The 22,115-nt window shown below is 45.5% G+C and overlaps 1 protein-coding gene across 1 annotated transcript; it reads right to left on the reverse strand.

The window, feature by feature from the left end:
• Positions 1 to 1,591: 1,591 nt before the first annotated feature.
• TRNAU1AP (tRNA selenocysteine 1 associated protein 1) lies at positions 1,592 to 20,696 on the reverse strand. The gene is made up of 9 exons (XM_065421709.1): positions 20,648 to 20,696; positions 18,379 to 18,476; positions 17,103 to 17,202; positions 15,878 to 15,930; positions 14,119 to 14,250; positions 11,860 to 11,979; positions 9,639 to 9,801; positions 6,454 to 6,487; positions 1,592 to 2,086 (listed from the first exon to the last, which is right to left on the reverse strand). Exons 1-9 carry the CDS (start codon positions 20,672 to 20,674, stop codon positions 1,950 to 1,952), a joined length of 864 nt encoding a protein of 287 aa, XP_065277781.1. The 5' UTR covers positions 20,675 to 20,696; the 3' UTR covers positions 1,592 to 1,949.
• Between the last annotated feature and the right edge of the window lie 1,419 nt (positions 20,697 to 22,115).

Here is a 22,115-nt window from a genome sequence, read left to right on the forward strand (position 1 = left end):
ACTGTACTAAGCACAAAAGGTATCTCCACAGAACACTCAGATCCTTAGGCCCAATACAATCATAGCTCAAGACAATGTCAACATTCAACTGGGCATGTTGATGGTGGGAGTCCTACATATATACATACACATGCAAAGAATGTAAAGGTCCTATATTTCCCTTACTGTCACTCATTTCAAATACATTGAATACGTAAGTTGCAGTTGCCCCATGAAACATCACATCATGTTTACTATCTCCATTGCACTTGATAAAAAACAGACTGATCTATATTCTAATTACGGAAAGAGCCTTGTCATAAGCAGTGGGTTCGTTGAAGTACATAGCTTTTGCTGCAAATTTCTGCATCAACATGGATAGAGGGGCAATTAAATGCTTCTTAGTCGCAATTTTAGTTACCAAATGCTTTCTTAGACTCATAGACTTTAAGGTCAGAAGGGACCATTATGATCATCTAGTCTGACCTCCTGCACAATGCAGGCCGCAGAATCTCACCCACCCACTCCTATATCAAACCTATGTCTGAGCTATTGAAGTCCTCAAATCATGGTTTAAAGACTTCAAGGTGCAGAGAATCTTCCAGCAAGGGTCTGCAGAGTGCCAGGCAAAAGAGGAACATTGCTGCTCAGACTTGCTTCTCTTTTTGACAAAACATGGCCCGTTCTCATGGGCAGACTTTCCACTTTGCCCTTTTCCAGGGGTCCCTGGTGTAAAACGGTGTTTGTGTATGGGGCCAGACAGCACTATGCCTGTGACTGGAAACCAGGTGCAAGACTAGAGCAAGGCAACAGATGTTTATTGCAGGTAGTTTGTCTGTTCCTATTTTGCGAAAAGGGCTTTTAATATACTAGGATGTACGAGTGCCTTTTTTTCCTGTCACACCTAATGCAACACAGCATTAGCTTAAGTACATTGCTACCCCAATCCAGCATATACAACAGCAATTAGAAAACTGTCTTTCATGCGAGTGGCACCTTGGAAGTTACACAATATATTTAATTACATTGCTCTGACCCGTTTCTCGTTCACTATTTTAAATTTTACTTTTACAACATTCATTCAGACAGGACAAGAGAAGTAAAGTCTAGAATCTTACTGGACCATCAAGGCCTGTCCACATCAATAGGACTGTCGTAGACCGAACCACGTTTAAATGGGACTGCTGTTAGCAACATTGTAAGTTGTTTCTCTGACCAATGGGGGAGAAATTCCTCACACATACATCAAGACCTAGACAAGCAAAACTGTGCTAATGGCTAGCTAGAGAGCATTAGCCTATGATAGTTTAATACTATACTCATCCTCTCCACCTCCCAAAAAACCCTCCCTGTCCAGATTGCTCAAGCTCACCGTGCCAGAAGCCTGGTAGCTCTACATTGGCGTATAGATAAAGCATAGCAAAAGCCTTTGTCTGCATGTTTTTCCCTGCGATCTACAGCCACCTTACCCATTCCATGTTGAGGCATTGAGACATTTGAGTGGTGACTGATGGTGATTTTTTAAAGAACATATTTACTGAAAGTAGTTTCGTGAGAGTATAAGACAATTAAATGGGTAGCAAAACAGAGAGAAGAGCAGGAACCAAAATGCAAAGGATAATTTTACTTAAAAGACCAATTTTTTTTTTATTGTACATTGGAGAAGAGTCTTTCCCCTGTGCCATCTTGTTTAAAGTTTATAAATTACAATTCCCCAAGAAGTATTAAGAGTTCATTTCGAGACCAAAGGAATAAAACTGTTGCCGTTCTAATTTTCACCATGAATAAAAGCTACCACGATGCTCCTCCAATACTCATTGTGTACAGGAAATGCCACAGTCCCCCTGTACTTTGAGTCAGAGACCTGGGTGGAAGAGGGGCCATCCCTTCACTACTGCAGGTTCCAGGTGCAGCGTAGGAGTCTGGTGCCTGCTGGCTTGTCGTGTAGAGACAATGCCTCAGCAATGAGGCTATAACATGGCTGGAATCTCTGAAGAGACAGTGTCCAAAGGCTGCCAGTGACAGTCCATCAAGGCATCATAGAGTTCTTCACTCTGTTCCATAAACTGTTTGTTTGCTTCTGTCACGTCCATCTGAGGCATTGGATCTAAAAGAGGAAAGAAACAAGACATCAATGGGTCACATGCAAATGGTGCTTACAAATAACTAACATGAATTGTATTGAAACAAATGCAGAGGCTCACAATACATTCCTGGCACTTGCAAGAGAACTTTCAACCTGAGCATCTGAAAGTGCTTCACAGTCATAGACTTTAAGGACAGAAGGAACCGTCATGATCATTTACTCTGACCTCCTGCACATCAAAGACCACAGAACCTCACCCACCCACTCCAGTAATAGACCCATAACTTCTGGCTGAGTTACTGAAGTCCTCAAATCTTGATTTAAAGACAAAATTACAGAGAATCCACCATTTACTCTACTGCAAACCAGAAAGTGACCCATGCCCCATGCTGCTACTGAAGGCAAAACCCCCCTAGGGTCTCTGCCAATCTGACCTTGGGAAAATTCCTTCCTGACCCAAAATAGGATGATCAGTTAGACCCTGAGCATGTGGGCTCAGAAACCTGGGAAAGAATTCTCTGAACCCTCCCATCTAGTGTCCCATCTCCGGCCGTTGGAGGTATTTGCAAATAGCTGTTGTGGATGGGCCATATGCCATTGCAGGCAATCTCATTATACCATCCCCTCCATAAACAAGTCTTGAAACAAGTCAGTTTTTTGTCCCCCACTACTCTCCTTTGAAGGCTGTTCCAGAACTTCACTCTTCTGATGGTTAGAAGCTTTAATCTAATTTCAAGCCTAATCTTGCTGATGGCCAGTTTATATCCATTTGTTCTTGTGCCAACACTGGCCCTTAAATTGAATAACCCGTCTCCCTCCCTGCTGTTTATCTCGCTGATGTATTTAGAGAGCAACCATATCTCCCCTCAGCCTTTGCTTTGTTAGGCTGAACAAGCCAAATCCTCAAGTCTCCTCTTGTAAGGTAGGTTTTCCATTCCTCTGATCAGCCAAGTAGCCCTTCTCTGCACATGTTCTAGTTTGAATTCATGGGAGACCAGAATTGCACACAGCATTCCAGAAGAGGTCTCACCGGGCCTTGTATAATGGTAATAACACTTCCCTGTCTCTACTGGAAATACCTCACCTGATGCATCCTAGGATTGCATTAGCCTTTTTCATGGCTGCATCACATTGGTGGCTCATAGTCACCCTGTGGTCTTTCTCTGCCTCTGAGGAACTCCACTAGTAACCTCCCTCCAGTCTGAAAGTTCACCTTTCAGCATGACGCATTGTCGTCTCCCCTTTAACCAGTTCCTTACCCACCTTTTGATTCTTGGATTAATCCCCATCTTCTCCAATTTAACTAATAATTTACCATATGGAACTGTATCAGATTCTTTACTGAAATCCAGATAGAATAGATCTACTACATTTCCTTTGTCTAGAAAATCAGTTATCTTCTCAAAGAAAGAGATCAGGCTGGTCTGGCATAATCTACCTTTTGTTAAACCATGTGGTATTTTATCCCAGTTACCATATACCTCCATGTCCTTAACTACTCTTGCTAAATTTGTTCTAAGACCTTGCATAAAACTGCAGTCAAACTAATGGGCCTGCAGTTTCTGGATCACTTCCCCCCACCCCCTTTCTTAAATATAGAGACCATATTTGCAACTCTCCTGTCACAGGACATGACCCCCGAGTTTAGAGTCATTAAAAATCCTTGCTATTGGGCTTGCAATTTAATGTGCCAGTTCCATTTATGATTCTTGGATGGAGATTATCCAGCCCCCTCTACCCCCCCCCCCCAGTTTGGATTTGGCTTCCATCTCAGATTTCTACTTCCATATCCTCATTCGTCACCCTGCCACTGTTTCTAAGCTCCTCATTAATCTTATTAAAAACTGAGCCAAAGTATTCATTTAGGTGTTGGGCCATACCTAGATTATCTTTAACCTCTCCCCCAGTTGCAGTGTTTAGCAGTCCCACTTCTCTCCTTGTTTTCTTTTTTATTTATATGACTAAAGGACCTTTTACTATTGGTTTTAATTTCCTTTGCAAGGTCCAGCTCTAACTGGCTTTTGGCAGTTCTCACTTTTTCCTCTATACTGTCTGACCTCCAAGAGGTAGCTTTCCTTGCTGATCCATCCCTCCTTCCATTCCTTGTAGGCTTTCTGCTTTCTCTTAATAACCTGCTTGAGATGTTTGTTCATTCAGTTTAGTCAGCAACCCCTCCCTACAAATTTTCCCCCTTTGCTTGGGATGCAGGCTCTAGATAGTTTCTGCAACTTTGACTTAATTCCAAGCCTCTTCCACATTCAGATTCTTGGAGTTCTTCAGTCCAGTCCACTTCCCTAATTCATTCCTTTAATTTTTTTAAAGCTTGCCCTTTTGAAATCAAGAACCCTAGTTGCAGACTTATTTTTGTTTATCCTTCCATTTAGATTAAACTGAATTGTTTCATGATTAAGGCTACGATTTAATCATGGGTATCTTTAGTAAAAGTCATGGACAAGTCACGGGCAAGAAACAACAAAACCACAGCCCGTGACCTGTCCATGACTTATACCATAAATACTCCTGATTGAATCTTAGGGGGGAGGGACATTGCAGGAGGAGGGGAGCCCATGGCACCAGCAGCGGGGGGGAGGAGTGTGTGCGCCCTGGGCTCCCGCTGCCCCCAGGACTGCTGCTCAGGTGGTCCCCAGGGCCTGCTGCCTAGGGCCACCAGAGCAGTGGCAGTTGTGGCTGGCCCTGGGTCTGGGGCTGCTCCAGCAGTGGCTGGTACGGCTGGCTGCAGAGCCGTTCCAGCAGTGGTCGGTGTGACTGTCCCCAGGCCGGCTGCTCGGGCGGCTCTGGGGTCAGCCACGCTGGCCGCTGCAGGAGTCACAGAGGTCTCAGGAAGTCACGGACAAACACAGAGCCCCATTCATGAGCACTCAAGCCAATGTTGTCGTCTACAACCTGTTCTTCTAGGAGGTCCTCGCCGCTTACCAAAACTAAAGCTAAAATGGCATCACTGCTTGTTGGTTCGTGACTATTCGGTAAAGAAATCTGTCAGTTATCACATCCAGGAATATCTGGGCCCTATGATTATTAGTAGTACTTGTCCTCCAATCTATAGCTGGGAAATTAAAGTCTCCTAAAATCACACAATTCTCAGTGGTATTTATTTCATTACATTCATCATGAACCGAGCAAGTGTCACAACACCCCTGTGAGGTAGAGTCCCTATTTTACATTTGGAGAAAATGATTGTAAAGCACTTTGAAATTGAACAGCAAAGTGTAATGTGCTGACATTCTATTACTACAAAAAATGTAAACTTTAAAGGGACCTGTGAGGTTGAGTTAGGTGTGAACTTGGATTGTTAAAACAAGTTTGCAAAAAACAAATAAAAAAATCCCAGAAATATTTCCACTCTAAAAAACCCAACCAACCAAAAAAACCCTTTTTGTTTGGATTTAATATTCCCGTCACATTTGCAACCCAAAGATTACATTATCAGGTTAGCACAAGCACCAGGAAAGTGCATGAGTCAGAGTATGAAGTGAAACTGACTGGTCCATTGAAATTCAAAAAAAGAAAAAACAGACCATAGAAGTGTAAAAATTAGATTGTAATAATGCTGCATTTTAATCAGATCAGACATGAATAGATCATGTGAGGAATATTTAAAAATATTATTAGATAATATATTTTTGGGTTTTGTATCAAATTCAACATCTAAATACAGGGCAAGTTTAGTCAGCAAGAAACCCCCCCACAACAGAGGTACTCTAATTGGTGCTTTGCTGTATCAATATCAGAGGAGAGGAATTATCTTATATTATGAAATATTTTTAGAAACAAAGAGGGCTTTCCAGTTAAGTGATGTCATACTCATATAGACCCTTGTAAAGGATCTGGCTGTTTGACTTTTATTTTTTATGTATACATTTAAAAGAGTGAGACATCCTATAAGTTGCATACTCAGCTCATGACTATTAGAGTGAACACCACACAAAAATTGTTGCTGCTTCCTGATTAAATATAAAAGGATGGTGATAACTTGAACAAACAGAATACACAACTGTGATGGTTTTATAACAGAGAAGATTTATTAAAGGAAGGACAACATCTTTTGATCTGCACATGATTTAAGTTCATATTTTCAAGGGTGGAAGGGTATAAGCACTATTCCATACAATCCTCTCAATGCTAGCGAAGACAATTAGTCTGTGCCCTGGCAAGGCTCAAGACTGGAATAGTAAGTTTGGAATAAGGGTGCAGAGAAAGGGACTTCATAGGGAAGTCTGCACAGTACCTGTCCACACTACCAATCTGAAACTTTCATGAACCCCAAATTCATTCAAAAATACAGATGTGAAATGCCAATCCATGAAAACTCTGTATCAATATAATGAAAACAGCCAGTTGCAACGCAGATTTAAAATAAAGACACATACCTTCCAATGCATCCTCACCGACTTCTTCATATGTCTGCAAGGGCAACAAAAATAGCTTCAGGGCAACAAACATATCACTGCATCTGAAAACATCACCTGTTTATGACTGCCGCCCCACTAGGACGCTCACACGGGGGCTGATTAAGGCAGAATCCTTAGTCCCCAAGCCCTGGGGTCCAGCCCTAGTAGGCTTGGATATTCTGTGTAGGTCTAAAAGATGCAGCCCTTCCTGGAATCCCTGCAGTACAGGTCTGTCGCATCTTACGCGCATTTAACATGCGCGATTTCAGCTTTACGTGGTTTGGGGGGGGGGGGAAAGCCGGTGATTCCACCAGCGTGAGACGCGAATCTGCTGTTCCCACTAAAATATTTTTTTGGGGGGGACTTGACAGCAACAGCATGTCTTTAGGCCTGTGATAAGGTTCTCTCCTATAATAACCCCGGAGGGTTGGCCAAAAACAAACAAACCAAAAAACGGTTTAAAGAGCGCATATGCCGGGAGTGAGTGTGAGATGGGAGAAGCGAATCTGCTGTTCTCACTACAGTACTCAGTCCCCCTGTGCCTCTCATACTGTGCGCATCTCACCGTGCTGAGTGAGATTCTACTGTGCCTGTACTGTTTAAAGATACAATAGGTATTTTTCGTATAACATGGCCCCTAAACGCAAGCCACCTACTTCATCTGGTGCTCAACCGAAGAAACAGCGATGCGTTCCAACGCTGGAGGAAAAACTGGCTGTGTTGGACGTATTGAGAGACAGTATGTCCATTGCCAACGTGGCACATAAATACGGCCGCAATGAATCTAGCATCCGTGCCATCAAGATTCGAGAGAGAGAAATTTGTCAAGCCGTGGCATCAAGTGCTCCAGTAACTGCTACGGTGACGAGCCAAGTGCGTGATAAGACTTTAGTGAAGACTGAAAAGGCATTAAACTTACGGCTGGAAGACATGAACCGTAAACGTGTGCCTATCAATGGCAACATGTTGCGAGAAAAGGCTCTTAGCCTGTACGTGCTGTTCAAACCTCCTGCCGAAGAGGGACAGCCTTCTGATAAGAAGGAATTCAAAGCCAGCCAAGGTTGGCTTAACAGTTTTAGGAACCACTTCAACCTCAAAAACATGCAGACTACTGGTGAAGCTGCATCTGCCAGTGAGGAGGCAGCAAAAGCCTACCCCGAACAATTAAAGAAAATCATAGAGGAAAGGGGCTATCTTCCGGAACAAGTTTTTAATGCTGACGAGACTGGGCTCTTCTGGAAAAAAATGCCCACCCCCACACTTACATTTCGAAATCAGAAAGACAAGCCCCTGGCTTCAAAGCAGCTAAAGACCGTGTGACTGTGTTGCTTTGTGGCAATGCGGGTGGGCATTTAATAAAGCCAGGCTTGCTCTACAGGGCTGCAAATCCCCATGCCCTAAAAGGCAAGAACAAAAATTTCCTGCCTGTGTTCTGGCAATCAAATAAAAAGGCTTGGGTGATGGCAGCATTATTTCTGGATTGGTTCCACAAGTGTTTCATTCTGGAGGTCAAGCGGTACCTCGAAGAGAAAGGACTTGACTTTAAAGTGTTGCTGACTGTAGACAATGCTCCTGGCCACCCTGCGGCACTCCGGTTTGCGCATAACGACGTTGAAGTCGTCTTTCTCCCCCCCAATACCACCTCCATCCTCCAACCTCTCGACCAAGGCGTCATTAGCTGTTTCAAGGCCACGTACACGAGGCTTACGTTCTCACGGATCCTTACCGCTATGGATGCTGATCCCAATGTTAATGTGATGGAGTGTTGGAAGTCCTTCAACATTGCTGATTGCATCACTTATATTAAACAGGCAATGGATGCAATCAAGCCTGAAACAGTCAATGCATGTTGGCGAAACCTATGGGAAAACTGTGTGAATGATTTTAAGGGTTTCCCGACCATTGACAAAGAAGTGAAACTCATTGTTCAGGTGGCCAGGCAAGTGGGTGGTGATGGCTTCATCGACATCCTCAAGGAAGAAATTGAGGAATTAATTGAGGGCCATAGAGAAACATTGACTAATAAAGGAGTTAGAGGAACTGATAAAATCGTCTACAGAAGACGAAGATGATGATGAACAGGAAGAACCAGCAACTTGGAATCTTCATAAATTTTCTGAAGTGTTCCAAGCAGCGAAACACTTGAATGATTTAATTTCTGAATACGATCCTTCTATGGAAGGAAGCCTCAAAATCACACGTAGTATTACGGATGATTTGAGACCGTACCAAGAACTGTTTGAGGAGCTCAAGAGACAACAGCGACAGTTGCCAATCACCATGTTTTTAAAGAAAAAACCACCAGCAGCAGCAGAGCCTACACAATCAACTTCACGAGCTGAACCAGAGCCAACCACTTCGTCTACGACTCGCTCTCCGTCACCCAAGCCTGGCCCATCGTCTCTTGGATCGACATCAAGCCCTGACGACTCAATGATCGTGTTGTCGGGGGAAGAGGAAGACTAATCAGTGGAGTGTGTACAGTACAAGACTAGCAAGAATAGCCAGGATGACTGGTGACTGTTCAGGTTTACAGTACTGCGCTGTTTTCATTTTTTATTCTTTCATTCGTCTGTCTCTCTGTTACGTTATTAAAAATACTGTAAAATTATATTTTGCATATGTAGTCTTTATTATATACTGTACATGGCTGTATACAATACATAGTACTGTACAGGGTTGTATACACAAAACTGTACTTTTTGGGTGATTTAAGGGATTTTCAAGGGTCGTTTTGACTATGCGCGATTTTCGCTTTACGCGCTGACTGCGGAACGTAACCCCAGTGTAAGATGCGACAGACCTCTGCTGCATGCTGAGGCCTTGCTCCTGGCACACACCATACACCAGGGCTTGTGGTGGGATCCTTGAAAGGTAGCCTTATGGCTGTCATCCACAGTGCCTATACCAGGGGTATCCTTCCCCCAGCCACAACCGGGGCTTTAAATGTCCCTTTATACAGCTCTGACCCCTTTACCCAGCATAAAGGTAAAGCAGCAGGCCACAATACCGGTCAGCTGTTTGCTAGGTGGCTTTGCATCCTTATGTGGCAGGAAGATCAAGGACCCAGGAAAACAGGTATCCCTCTCCTGTTTGTAAAATGCTTTGGGATCTTTTGTGATGAGAGATTATTGAAATATAAAAAATTAGTGCCACGGCCCTACCTGCATGGTGCTCTGTGTGTATCCATACTGGGGATAGCTGTAGCTATAACTGCCTGTGTTCTGGTCATATCCCCACTGGGCATAGTAGTTCTGATATTGTTGGTAATACTGGTTATAATTATAGTTGTACATCTGATTGTACTCCACCGTCTTCACACGGTTACTTAAAAAAAATAAAAAGAAAGACGTTACAAACAAGGAAGATTATTTAAGGAAAAAAACAGATGAGTGACATGATTTGATCTACATCTTCCAATACTGTGGCCCTCAGGCGCACCTTTTGTTGGTGATGTTTTGTTTGTTTGTTTGTTTTTCCATCCTCAGACCTTTGTAGGAGGGACTGGTTGGTTTTCCATCCCCACTCCTGCCCCCACTATTATTGTAATTATTAGAACACTTTGCTTTCTTACTACTGGATTCACGTAGCACAATTTTAGAGAGTAGGAGAGGGAACAGCTGAGAATTGTGAGCATCAGGTCTGGAAATACCTAGGCACTGGAAGCCAGGGTTCAAATCCCTGCAGAGGATTCATCCCTTCATCCATCTGATACAGTAGAGATACACTGAGTACTGTGTCGCATACGGAAGGGTTTAGGGGGTGGTTCTGGGTTTTAAAAACAGGGGCTCCTTTTTCTGTATGTGGGTGCTGAAGACCCCTAAGAGTTTTGCAAAAGAATAGTAGTATACCCTGGTCTGTGACAAAACTTCCCCTCACTACTAGTGTGCAGCAGGCTGTGATATGAATGGTTGCCCCCTTCCTCTCAGAGGTGGGTGCAGTTCTGTGCTGATATGCATACTGTTCATGAAGTACTTTGGGTTGAAAAGGGCCATAGAAATGAAAATTTGTAGTTTTCAAATGATCTGTGAATATGCCAAATTCTCTTTGCTTGCCATACAATGGCAATGCTTTCAGGGTACAGGTTCCTGATTAATGTGGTTTGAAATAAATGAGGGGGGCAGAAAGGAGAGAGGACAAATATCCCTTAAAAATGAAAACATTATTTCACATATGAAAATACCCTTAATTAAGAAATTAAAGAGCGCTAGAGTAAAGAGCAAACAAAATCTTAACACCACAGGACAACCCCGTTCCCTGTTCCCACCCAAGAGTTTTGGGGGACATTGAAAAATTGACTGGGGAGCAATTATTTATTATTTGTATTACCATAATGCCAAGGAGCCTTAATCATGGACCAGGATCCCATTGCGCTAAGGGCTGTACAAACACAGAACAAAGATGGTCCCTACCCCAAAGAGTTTAATACCTACTGAACATTGCTATGTGATTACCAAAGAGACCACATGTTGGTTACCTACAAGTTAAATGAGCAAGGTTAGACCATTTCCTATTTTAATGTAAAGGGACATTGCCAGGTCAAAAATTTGTATTTAAAAAAGAAACAAACCTGAATTTCTTACTGAAGTACATGATTAAAACAGAGTTTTGAAAATGTAACGTTTAGTCTTGGTTTAATTTTTGCACTTCACTCAGGCTGGACAAAGAAATGAGGCTGGTCATTTTTAATCAGATTAACCTTTATTTCCAATGTTTCTGGTGAATGTCATTTTTGGGGTGGGGGATTCTCAGATGCTAGTATAATGTGGCTATCTGATACACTTAAGGGTATTCCCTTGTTTGTTTTGTGATTTTATGGTGTGGGATAGGCACTGAAAGCACTGGATGGGTGCCTAAATAAAAAATAATGAATTTTGGCTTGGTAGATCTGTAGGGGAATGTTTAAATCCAAACCACAAACTTTTCAAAGAGTAAAAATACCAGATCTCCCTATTCATATTAAGTTTAAGACATATTCTTCTGAAATGCAGACTATAAATTTTAGGCCTAAGCTTCCTGACAGTGTCCTCCTATGTGTAGATATGCAGCAAAAATCAAACAGATATGAAAAGCTCAGTTCTCTTTATTGTATATGATTTTCACCACTATAAGGCATAGCAATAAAAAAGTCAAACAGTCCAAATCAATGTTTAATGAACTTCAGTACAGTAACTCCAGTTTCAACAGTCACATAATTCACTTTAACTGAAATTGATCTTTACATTTGATTTTAAAAACAGATTTTGAAAATTATTTACAAAATCAGAAAGTCTTATGCAATTTAAACTACAGAGATTTTGCTCTGTTAATTTCTGCTAAATATGAATATGAACTCTGAACAGGAAAGATAATTACTACAAAACACTCATCTGCTCCCATACTTACGCTTTTGGTATGGCCACACTCAAGCGCACGGGTTTAGAGCCCAATCCCACAGCTCCTTGGCACTCTGTCAGGGCTCTTTTCTGTTCCAGCTCATCTGTGAATTTCACAAACCCATAACCTCTGCAGAAAGACATGGAATGGTTTGTATCACACTAAAGCAAAAGACATTCCATTTTCAGATGTTTAAGACAAACTCGCATGGGTTTAGGAATACTCTATAACTAATAAAACATGGACTTGGGAGAATACTTTGCTAGTGAAATGTCAGCACAAAAGTGAAAGCCTGTCCATGTTTTTTTTTTTTTTTTTTAAGCAGGGATTAAATGATTCCCTATTCCAGTGATTTTCTATTATTTGCAGTGTTAGAGGTATTTCATGTCCTAACAACTGCCGTATTTTCAAAGGCATCAGAACAATAATATACATCTTGTATCAGTGGATTTTTGGGGACCTTTGTGGAACTGGCATGAGATGTGTTGGAGCTAAAAGTGCGGACAGGGGTGTGGTGCAAGGGAGAAGATGAAAGGTAGGCACCGCTCACACTTCTTAGGCACCTGTATAGACACTGTGAAGAAGAACCAGGCTTTTGATTTGTGTGATCTCAAGCTGTGGAGATGAAGGGAAGAGGGAGAAGAAAGAATCAGACCAGAAGTTTCTTCCCCATCTGGCAGCAGTACTGGAAAGGGGGAATCAAAGCCAGCCTGTATAGTGTCTGAGTCAGTGCACAGCTAATAAGCAGCCACGGGCATCACTTGTGTCTAAAGCTGGCCCCAATGTGATGTAAAGAGTTTGCTTGTCTAGAGGGTGGATTAAGACAGACTTCGCAGTCAAAGCCCATCTACACTCGGGAACTGTTCTACAAAGTTTCTTGTTGTTGCTAACACCTGCGCTGCTCTGCCAGCATTAGCAACACTGGACATATTAATTATATCTGCTCTGGGCAGCCTCACTTGAACAACAATGGCACGCAGCCAGCTGCCCTTCAACACAAGGGCTTCCAATGTCACTAACTCCAGTAAAGCTGAACCAGAATTGGCAACAGCCGAAAACGTTTAGAAAGTTTTCCTAGCGTAGAAAAGGCTTTAGAGTGGGATCTAGAGGCTGTCGTGAGTCAGAGGTAATTCAGCAGCACACAACTGAGTAGTACCAGCTTGCGGGGTGGGCTGGGCTGCCTCTCTGGACACGGCAGAAAGATCAAGGCCTTAGGAGTGAGAGGAAAAGAGAGTCTATCCAGGTGGAGAGAGGATGTTGGAAGGGAAAGAAAGCCTGGGCTAGTTAATTAAGCCAGAGCAAACGCCTCTGCAGACACAGTTATAACCCGTTTTCAACAGGTATCAGTTTAGTTTGCTCCCGCAATGGTACGGGGGCAAACTAAACCAATGTAAGTCACGTTTAAAATTGATATAAGTGTACGCACACAAAGTTGCACTGATCAACTAAATCAGTTTAAAAACAACAACACATCTTTAATATAAAACCACTGCAATTCTGGGTGTTGTTCAGGACTTCTTGGAGAAGGGGTGGGGAGGGAGAGGGGGTTTACAATTTAAAATAATCTGACCAGAGCACTCTTCCCCAGACATAAAACCAGGACACTCACCTTGCTCCAATGACATGTTCTGTTTTTAAATTTGACTGCTGAGCAAAGAATCCTCTTATTGAGAAAGATACAACAGAAAGGAAAATGGTGCATTTAGGATGCCTATTTAATCATATCAAGAGGGCAGACTTCAGATTTCTAGTTTTGATTGGATCATTTCCAGAATCTGAAAATGAGGGTTAAGCTACAGCATATTTAGACAGTGAATCACAGTTTTGTTTTGTATCTGGCTTCTATAGCATCTAAAACATCCAAAACCATCAGAGTCAGGGGAAGATTTTCAAAAGTATCTACAGAATTTAGGAGCCCAATTCACATTGAAAGTCAAAGGGGACTGGTGTTCATAAATCACTTAGTGCTTTTGAAAATCTCCTAACCGGCAATAAAACATTTTTAATAACAGTACATACAGATCTAATTCAGAGTAGCAAAAGTATGGTATTGTGAATAGCAGAAAACAGCCATACTGAATATGTAATATAGACAATTCAGTCTTGTGATCTGGTTTGTTAAGTCCTAAGGAAACCTAATACAACTACTCCTTTTCCCTCACTGCCTTTGGAAAGAGGCAAAGTCTATGAGGTTACAGATGGCCTATTTTCTCCAAAAGATCTCACAACATATGAAGCAAGAGAGAGGAAGGCATAAGGAAAACTTACTTGGAAACTCCAGTCTGGTCCAAAACAACTTTGCCACCTCTACATGACGGATAAACTTTAACAAAAAACTCATATAACATGCCATCGTCCACATCGGGGGTCAGATCTCCCACAAAGAGTGAGTATTCTGGACTAAAGGAGTCAATAAAAAGAGTACATTTTATGAATAGTTATAAAACAAATAGTGTGATATGAACAAGAACAGAAAACTATCCAATACATCTGATTATTAAGTGGCCTGAGTTAAAGGGACTATGGAGATACCAATATTATTTTTAAAAGCCTTTATCTATGTTACTGGTAATTTACATAATAAATATTAAAATTTTTTCCACTGCTTATGCTGCTTGTATTTTCCTACTCAGTTGGAGCAGCAAAACCAGATGGCTCCTCCATTTCACTTTTTGCACATACACTAGTTCATGGCACTGTATTTGTGTTTCCAACACTGCAAGAGACCATTTATACCCTCAAAGAAATAAAAAGAAAATTCAGTGAAAATAGGTTTAATTTCTCTTCATATTCGGTATTGTAAAACCATTACTTAAAAACAAATTTGTGGTTTAATTCCTTCAAAATAACATTAGGCACATGTATTGCTTTAGATTTTCAAACCATCATTACCCACTTGTGGGTAATAGCTCATTTGTAGATTTGCTAGTTTCCAATGTACTGACCTTTAATTGTAATCTATCAATTATAGGTGCTGATGCTGCAAATGTTTAAGCACAGGTGTAGTGCAACTGAAGTCAGTAAGACTACTTGTGCTTAAAGTTAAGTACATATATCCGTGCTTGCAGGATTGGGGCCATGTTTTGACTCTTGGAATTCTTAAATATGGCACAGCATAAATTCCTGGAGATAAAAGACACCTTTTCTTTCCTTCCCATCCTCTCACATGGATGGATGTCAGGTTTGGAATAAGTACAATTTAAAAATTCTTTACAAGTTAGAAAGCCTACAAGTGCTTAAAGCATAGGACAGAGTGAAGAGAGCAAGTTCTTCTGACTGCCACAGACTTATTGTATGTCCTTGGGCAAGTCACTTAATCTCTCTGTGATTCAGGCTACCCATCTGTAACGTAAGGCTAATACCTACCGCATGGGGCGATTGCAAGGATTAATCACACAATTGTTGTTATATGGCTGGAACCCCCTTTCTGACCCCATCTGCCAGCTTTGACCCTCACCTCTGAGTCCCTCCTCAAAATGCACTTCTTCAAAGAGGCTTATGAATCAATCTAAAAATAAAATTGTAACCCCTAAGATGCAAATATCACTCACCTAAGCAACCATATTGTTGTCAACCTTGTACATATGTACCTCAATCTCTCCCTGTGTTGTTCTCAACTTCAGTTGTGTGAATTCTTCTGGGCAGGAATTCTGTCTTTATTTTGCAAAGTGCCAGGCACATTTATGACATTATATAAACAAGACATACATATTTTTATTATGTGAAGCACCTTGAGATGCATGGAAGTTGCTAAGGCAATGCACTGTATCATTAACCTCTCCACTGTATTTAATTACACTTTAAAGCAGTCTAGTTTCTTAGTTATTGGTTTGTTGCCTGGCATTGCCCATCCCGAATGGCAATTAAGATTTAAATTGTATGCTTCTAGTTAAAATTCCCCTACTCTATATCGCTAGGAGCTGATCTGGTCCAGCAATACTGAATGTATGGATTGCACTCTCTGAATACTCTTTTGCAAGGGAGCTCACAAACAAACAAGGACAATGTTTGAATACTAAACACTTACCTGTTATCAGGCTGTTTTCCATATGTTGCGTAGTTCAGTTTAAATCGCTTTGACTGCAACAAGGATAAATAGAAACTGACAATATGTAAAACCATGTGGGTTCACTTTAGAACATTTTTATAATCATAATGAGAAAAAAATAAAAGTGAGTTATAATAGGCTAATTTTAAACCATTTTCTTAATAATGGCAAGTGTTAAAGGCGTAACACTGGTAGGTCTGCAGGCTAAAGCATTAGAGGGCAAGTCCTTCGACAGTGTAAACTGACTTTAATGGAGCAATGACAATTTACACCAGCTGAGGATCTGCCCCCAGGTCAGGAGGTCTTGCCTGCCCATCCCGAGAGATTCTGGCGGCCTTTACTACAAAAGTATTCTAAAAGGCTAGCAGAAGACTGGGAGACACACCAGGGCCTTTCATTTTCACATCTCCAGAGAGGAGAAAAAATAAAAGTACCAACAATCACCATTGAATGAGACTTTCCACATTTTGGTGTTTTTAAATAAAATACAGAATACAAATTTAGAGAATTGTAACTTACAGGAATGTTAACCAAGTAGAATCTGACACTCTGGAAACCAAATCTTCAATCATAACAACATTTCTAGATACTTTACTTTACTGATACTTTACTCTGTATTTTAGATTGCTTGTGTAGTTTTGATGTGCATTTCCTGTGTAGCTGGACTTGAGTAACTTTTGTTGCTAAAGATCAAGAATGATGTGAGGCTTGAACTTCATGCTTCTCTTGGCAAACTAAAGTTGCTCAAAACTCAGTGAAATCTCAGCTCCATTTCAACCCACATAGATGATATAATCTGTGCAAAGTAATCAGCTAGTATTGTGCTGGTAACAGGTTACATAGGGTAGCATGGCGGGTAGGAATACGTAGCCTGCTTTTTCCTTCCTGTTGCCTGGTTTTTCATCTGTCATGCTTTGACAACATTGCAAAGGATCAGAAATTCCCAAATGCAGATATCTGCTGCTACCCAAGTTTTATCCATCCATTCACCCTGAAATAGGTATATGTCTTAAAAATTAATGAAACCCTTCCAGAGACTTTGCTATAAAGAATGTTAGTAACTGCATACTCATCAGCTCCTAAAGAAAACAAGAAGTCCCAATTTGCTGATTATTCTGCTTATCTCAATTCCTAATTATTGTGGGATCCCTTTTCTCCATCCCTCCCATTCCTGCTCCTCTACTAATTAATTTGGTTTACTTACTGGTGTGGCACCAGGAAGCGGTTTTCCATTGATTTTGTGTAAACACTTCTCTGCAGTAGCCAGATCTGCAAATTCTACAAAGCAGTAGCCTGCTGGAATTCTGAATACAGGGGGAAGGGGGAGAGAGAGAGAGAGAGAGAGAGAGAGAGAGTTTTAAGATTACAAAATTTAGAATTCATCTGGGCAAAAGTGCAATACTTATGATTCTCTGAAGGATGCAGAGCGGGTGAGGAATTTCCTATAATCACCATTTTGAAATGAGAACATTTTCAAAATGTCATCTTCAGCTTGCACAGAGGAGCGACTAAGCAGCAAATGATCACCAATGAAGTGACAGCCCACAAGGCCATGTCAGCTGTATACTCCAGTTGCAGAGCCAGCAAGGTGGAGGGGGAAGGGAGAAATAATAAATTTAGTACAAACCCCACAAAAATCAAAGGTAATCATTTTTCTCCCCTTGTTTGTACTTTTTCATTTAATAAAATACCAATTTCCTGATGCTCACTTTGTAATATGGTAACACCCTGTTAAACAGAAAGACCTGATGACTATATTCCTGTATAATGTCTCTTTAAACAAAAGCCAACCATTGTAATGATTGTTTTGTTTCTGATATTGACATGGCAAGGATTTGTGAACTTGTTAAAACTTCCTAAATAAACAGATAAAAAAACAAATAGATTCTAGTAGGGAAGTTTGTAACAGTTTTAAATGTTGGATTTAAATTACTTGCAAGCAAAGCTACATAAGGCTGATACTTTATTTTAATCTGCATCCACTAGTCTCATTCTAATCTTTATAAGGGAGATCAAAAGAGCCAAGCAAGACTGTGGCTAAACTATAAGTATTTTCTTTATATTTCTCACCTTTGCTAACACTGGCGCGGCTCCACTAGTGGTAGCACTAGTATAGACTGGTCACTAGCATTTTAACTACCCTATCACATTAGGCCTTCATCCTTTACTGTGTAGTGTGCCGGTGGGGTGGATTGCAGTGCCTGCCTGGAACCCACTATCTTCAGCGGTGCTCTATTTGGGCACAGAAGTCCATGCAAACGGAATATAGGATTGGTACCTAACCCTATTCCGATACCGGCAGCAGCCTCTTCCACGGTTCTTACCAGCGTAGCTGCATTGCTGGTAGCAATGGTGGGAAATGTAAAGGAGAACAATGCTAGCATAGACAAGGCCATAATGAGGCCTGTGGTTTGTAAAGGGATAATCTAAATGCAAGACTATATTATTAAAATGAACTGATAGGAAACATAAATGATTACCCTGTCAATCTATTTCGGATGATTTTTACACTCAGAACAAGTTCTCCCATGGTGGCAAAGGCTCTTGAAACAAAGTTCTCATCCATGTATGGCTCCAGCTGTAAAGAGAAGGTTGAAGTTAGATTGGGGAGTTGGGGGGGGGGGGATTATACACACATCAGTGTCACCCATATCAGTTAAACCTCCTGGAGAAGCACTTTCCCTATACACTTAAAAAAGGCAGTAAGACCTGTTTAGAAGGGCCAGCATCACCGACAGCATGGGCCAAAACCCCACACCCATAAACCAGCAAGTGTGCATAGAGCCAGTCCCAACAAGATGGTCTGCAAAACAGAACCATTGGGGAACTGAGGGATGAAGGATTTAGGGACACAGAGGCCTTTCAGAGAAGTAACAACCACGGGGAAGAGGTATTTAGGAATAAACCTTGCATAGGATGAGGCGCTGTATGGGGGGTTAGGGGGGTGACAGCATATCCAAGGAGGGTAAGAAGTGACACTATCTATAGGTGTAATGGGGTAGAGAGTAGCACTATTTGTGGGGGTAATGGGGTAAGGGGAACATATAGGGGAGAGTAGGGGTGGCACTGTATCTGTGGGGGTCGGAGATATAGAGGTTGTACTGTATGTGGGGGATGTAGGGGCTGCAGGATGAGGTTGGGGTGGCACTGCGCTTGTGGGGGCTACAGGGGTGGCAGCATAGGGGTGTACTGGGCAGGGCTGGCACTCTGTCTGTGGGGGATATAGAGGTAGGGTGTGGCACTGCAGGTGTGGGGTGATACAGGGTGGCAGCATGAGGGTGTAACAGGCAAGTCTGGCACTGTGTCTGTGGGGCAATGGGGCAGGGCTGGCCCTGTATCTGTGGGGGGCTACATGGGTGGCAGCATGAGGGTGTAATGGGCAGGGCTGGCGCTGTGTCTGTGGGGGATATAGAGGTCGGGGCTGGTGCTGTGTCTGTGGGGCAAGGGGGCAGGTCTGGCCCTGTGTCTGTGGGGGATATAGAGGTAGGGGGTGGCCCTGTGTCTGGAGCAACGGGGCAGGGCTGGCGCTGTATCTGTGGGGGCAATGGGGCAGGGTGCCGCACGTAGGGGAGGGGAGGCCGGCACTGTCTGTGAGCTAACAGGGTAGGGATGGCATGGCACATGTGGGGGATATAGAGGTAGGGGCTCTGCAGGTGTGGGGGTAGAAGGGTGGCAGCATGAGGGTGTAATGGGAAGGGCTGGCACTGTGTCTGTAGGGGATATAGAGGTAGGGGCTGGCGCTGTGTCTGTGGGGGCAACGGGGCGGGCTGGACCAGTGTCTGTGGGGGCAACGGGGCAGGCTGGACCCGTGTCTGTGGGGGCAACGGGGCGGGCTGGACCCGTGTCTGTGGGGGCAACGGGGCGGGGTGCCGCTCGCGGGGGGCAGGGCTGGCGCGGTGTCTGTGGGGCAATGGAGCAGGGCTGGCGCTGTGTCTGTGGGGCAATGGGGTAGGGGTGGACCCCTGTCTGTGGGGGATCTAGAGGTAGGGGCTGGTGCTGTGTCTGTGGGGCAATGGGGCAGGGCTGGCGCTGTGTCTGTGGGGCAATGGGGCAGGGTGCCGCTCGCGGGGGGCAGGGCTGGCGCTGTGTCTGTGGGGCAATGGGGCAGGGCTGGCGCTGTGTCTGTGCGGCAATGGGGCAGGGCTGGACCCATGTCTGTGGGGGATCTAGCGGTAGGGGCTGGCGCTGTGTCTGTGGGGGCAATGGGGCAGAGGTGGACCCGTGTCTGTGGGGCAATGGAGCAGGGCTGGCGCTGTGTCTGTGGGGCAATGGGGCAGGGCTGGACCCGTGTCTGTGGGGGATCTAGAGGTAGGGGCTGGCGCTGTGTCTGTGGGGCAATGGGGCAGAGGTGGACCCGTGTCTGTGGGGGATCTAGAGGTAGGGGCTGGCGCTGTGTCTGTGGGGCAATGGGGCAGGGCTGGACCCGTGTCTGTGGGGCAATGGGGCCGGGTGCCGCTCGCGGGGGGGGGGAGGCTGGCGCTGTCTGTGAGCTAGCAGGGTGGGGGTGGCACGGCACGCGTGGGGCGGACGTGGGGTGGCACTGCCTGTGTGCGGGGACACGGGGCTGGCAGGGCAGCGTGTGGGGTGATGAACACGGCGCGAGTGTCCGTGGCGTGGCGCGGGACACGGCCCGCGCGTGGGGTCCGGCCCCCCCCCGGGCTCGCGGCGTCGGCCCCCGGCCCCACCCCCGGTCCTGCCCGAGCCCCGCCCCCGGCGCCCCGCGCCGCAGCCCGGCCGCCCCGCACTCACGTCCCCCATCCACAGGCTGGCGGCCATGCTGCTCCCGCAGGCCCCGGGCGGGCTCGGGGGGCCGCGGCTCCGGCTGCCCGCTCGGCCCCACCGCCGCTTCCGCCGGCGCCGCCTCACGGTGTCTCCGGAGCCCGCTCCGGCCGCCGCGCTTCCCCGCCGCCTCCTCCTGCGGGGCCCGGCCGGGCAGAGAGCGGAGCCGCCGCCCGGCAGGGCCCCGAGCCGCCCACAGCGGGCCCTGCCGGCGGGAGGAGCAATGGCAGCGCGGGGGAATCCGGGCTGGGGGCCGGGGCCCGAGGGGCTGGCGGTGTGGGTAGAAGGGCGGGGGGAGGGGCAGGAGGAGCTAGGGTAAGGGGTAGCTTGGGGGATGGGGCAGGAGGGGCTGGTGGTGTGGGTAGGATGGGTGGGGGCAGGGACAGGAGGCGCTGGGGTAGTTTGGGGGATGGGGCAGGGGGAGCTGGCGGAGTGGGTAGGATGGGTGGGGTAGGGGCAGGAGGAGCTGGGGTAGCTTGGGGGATGGGGCAGGGGGAGCTGGTGGTGTAGGTAGAAGGGTGGGGGCAGGGACAGGAGGCGCTGGGGTAGCTTGGGGGATGGGGCAGGAGGGGCTGGCGGTGTGGGTAGGATGGGTGGGGGCAGGGACAGGAGGAGCTGGGGTAAGGGGTAGGTTGGGGGATGGGGCAGGAGGGGCTGGCGGTGTGGGTAGGATGGGTGGGGTAGGGGCAGGAGGAGCTGGGGTAGCTTGGGGGATGGGGCAGGAGGGGCTGGTGGTGTAGGTAGAAGGGTGGGGGCAGGGACAGGAGGCCCTGGGGTAGCTTGGGGGATGGGGCAGGAGGGGCTGGCGGTGTGGGTAGGATGGGTGGGGGCAGGGACAGGAGGAGCTGGGGTAAGGGGTAGGTTGGGGGATGGGGCAGGAGGAGCTGGTGGTGTGGGTAGAAGGGCGGGGGCAGGGGCAGGAGGAGTTGGTAAGGGGTAGCTTGGGGGATGGGGCAGGAGGGGCTGGTGGTGTGGGTAGAAGGGTGGGGGTAAGGACAGGAGGAGCTGGGGTAAGGGGTAGCTTGGGGGAGGAGCAGACAGAGCTGGCGGAGTGGGTAGGATGGGTGGGGTAGGGGCAGGAGGAGCTGGGGTAGCTTGGGGGATGGGGCAGGAGGGGCTGGTGGTGTGGGTAGAAGGGTGGGGGGAGGGGCATGAGGAGTTGGGGTAGCTTGGAGGGTGGGGCAGAAGGAACTAATGGTGGGACTAGGATGGGGTGTAGGAGCTGGGATAAGATGGGCAGGTGCAGGAGGTAGGATGGGGTAGGGCAGGGGTAGGATGGGGTGGAGCCAGAAGGAGCTGGGGTAGGGGGAGCTTGGGGGATGGGGCAGAGGGTAGGATGGGGGCAGGAGGAGCTGGGATAGGATGTGGGGGAAGGAGGAGCTGGGGCTGGGAGAGTAGATGGGGGTGGGACAGAAGGCCCTGGGGCAGAGTGTGGGAT

Source organism: Emys orbicularis, chromosome 23 (assembly GCF_028017835.1).
Source record: "Emys orbicularis isolate rEmyOrb1 chromosome 23, rEmyOrb1.hap1, whole genome shotgun sequence".
Taxonomy (NCBI): Eukaryota; Metazoa; Chordata; order Testudines; family Emydidae; genus Emys; species Emys orbicularis.

Bases quoted from the DNA above. Each gene is read 5' to 3' on its own strand.
- TRNAU1AP (XM_065421709.1), bottom strand. From the start codon at position 20,674: ATGGCCGCCAGCCTGTGGATGGGGGAC. The intron at 11,980-14,118 runs GTAAGTTTTCCT...GTCTTTCTGCAG, and splicing joins GACCAGACTGGAGTTTCCAA to AGGTTATGGGTTTGTGAAAT. The intron at 2,087-6,453 runs GTATGTGTCTTT...TTCCTCTTTTAG, and splicing joins CGGTGAGGATGCATTGGAAG to ATCCAATGCCTCAGATGGAC.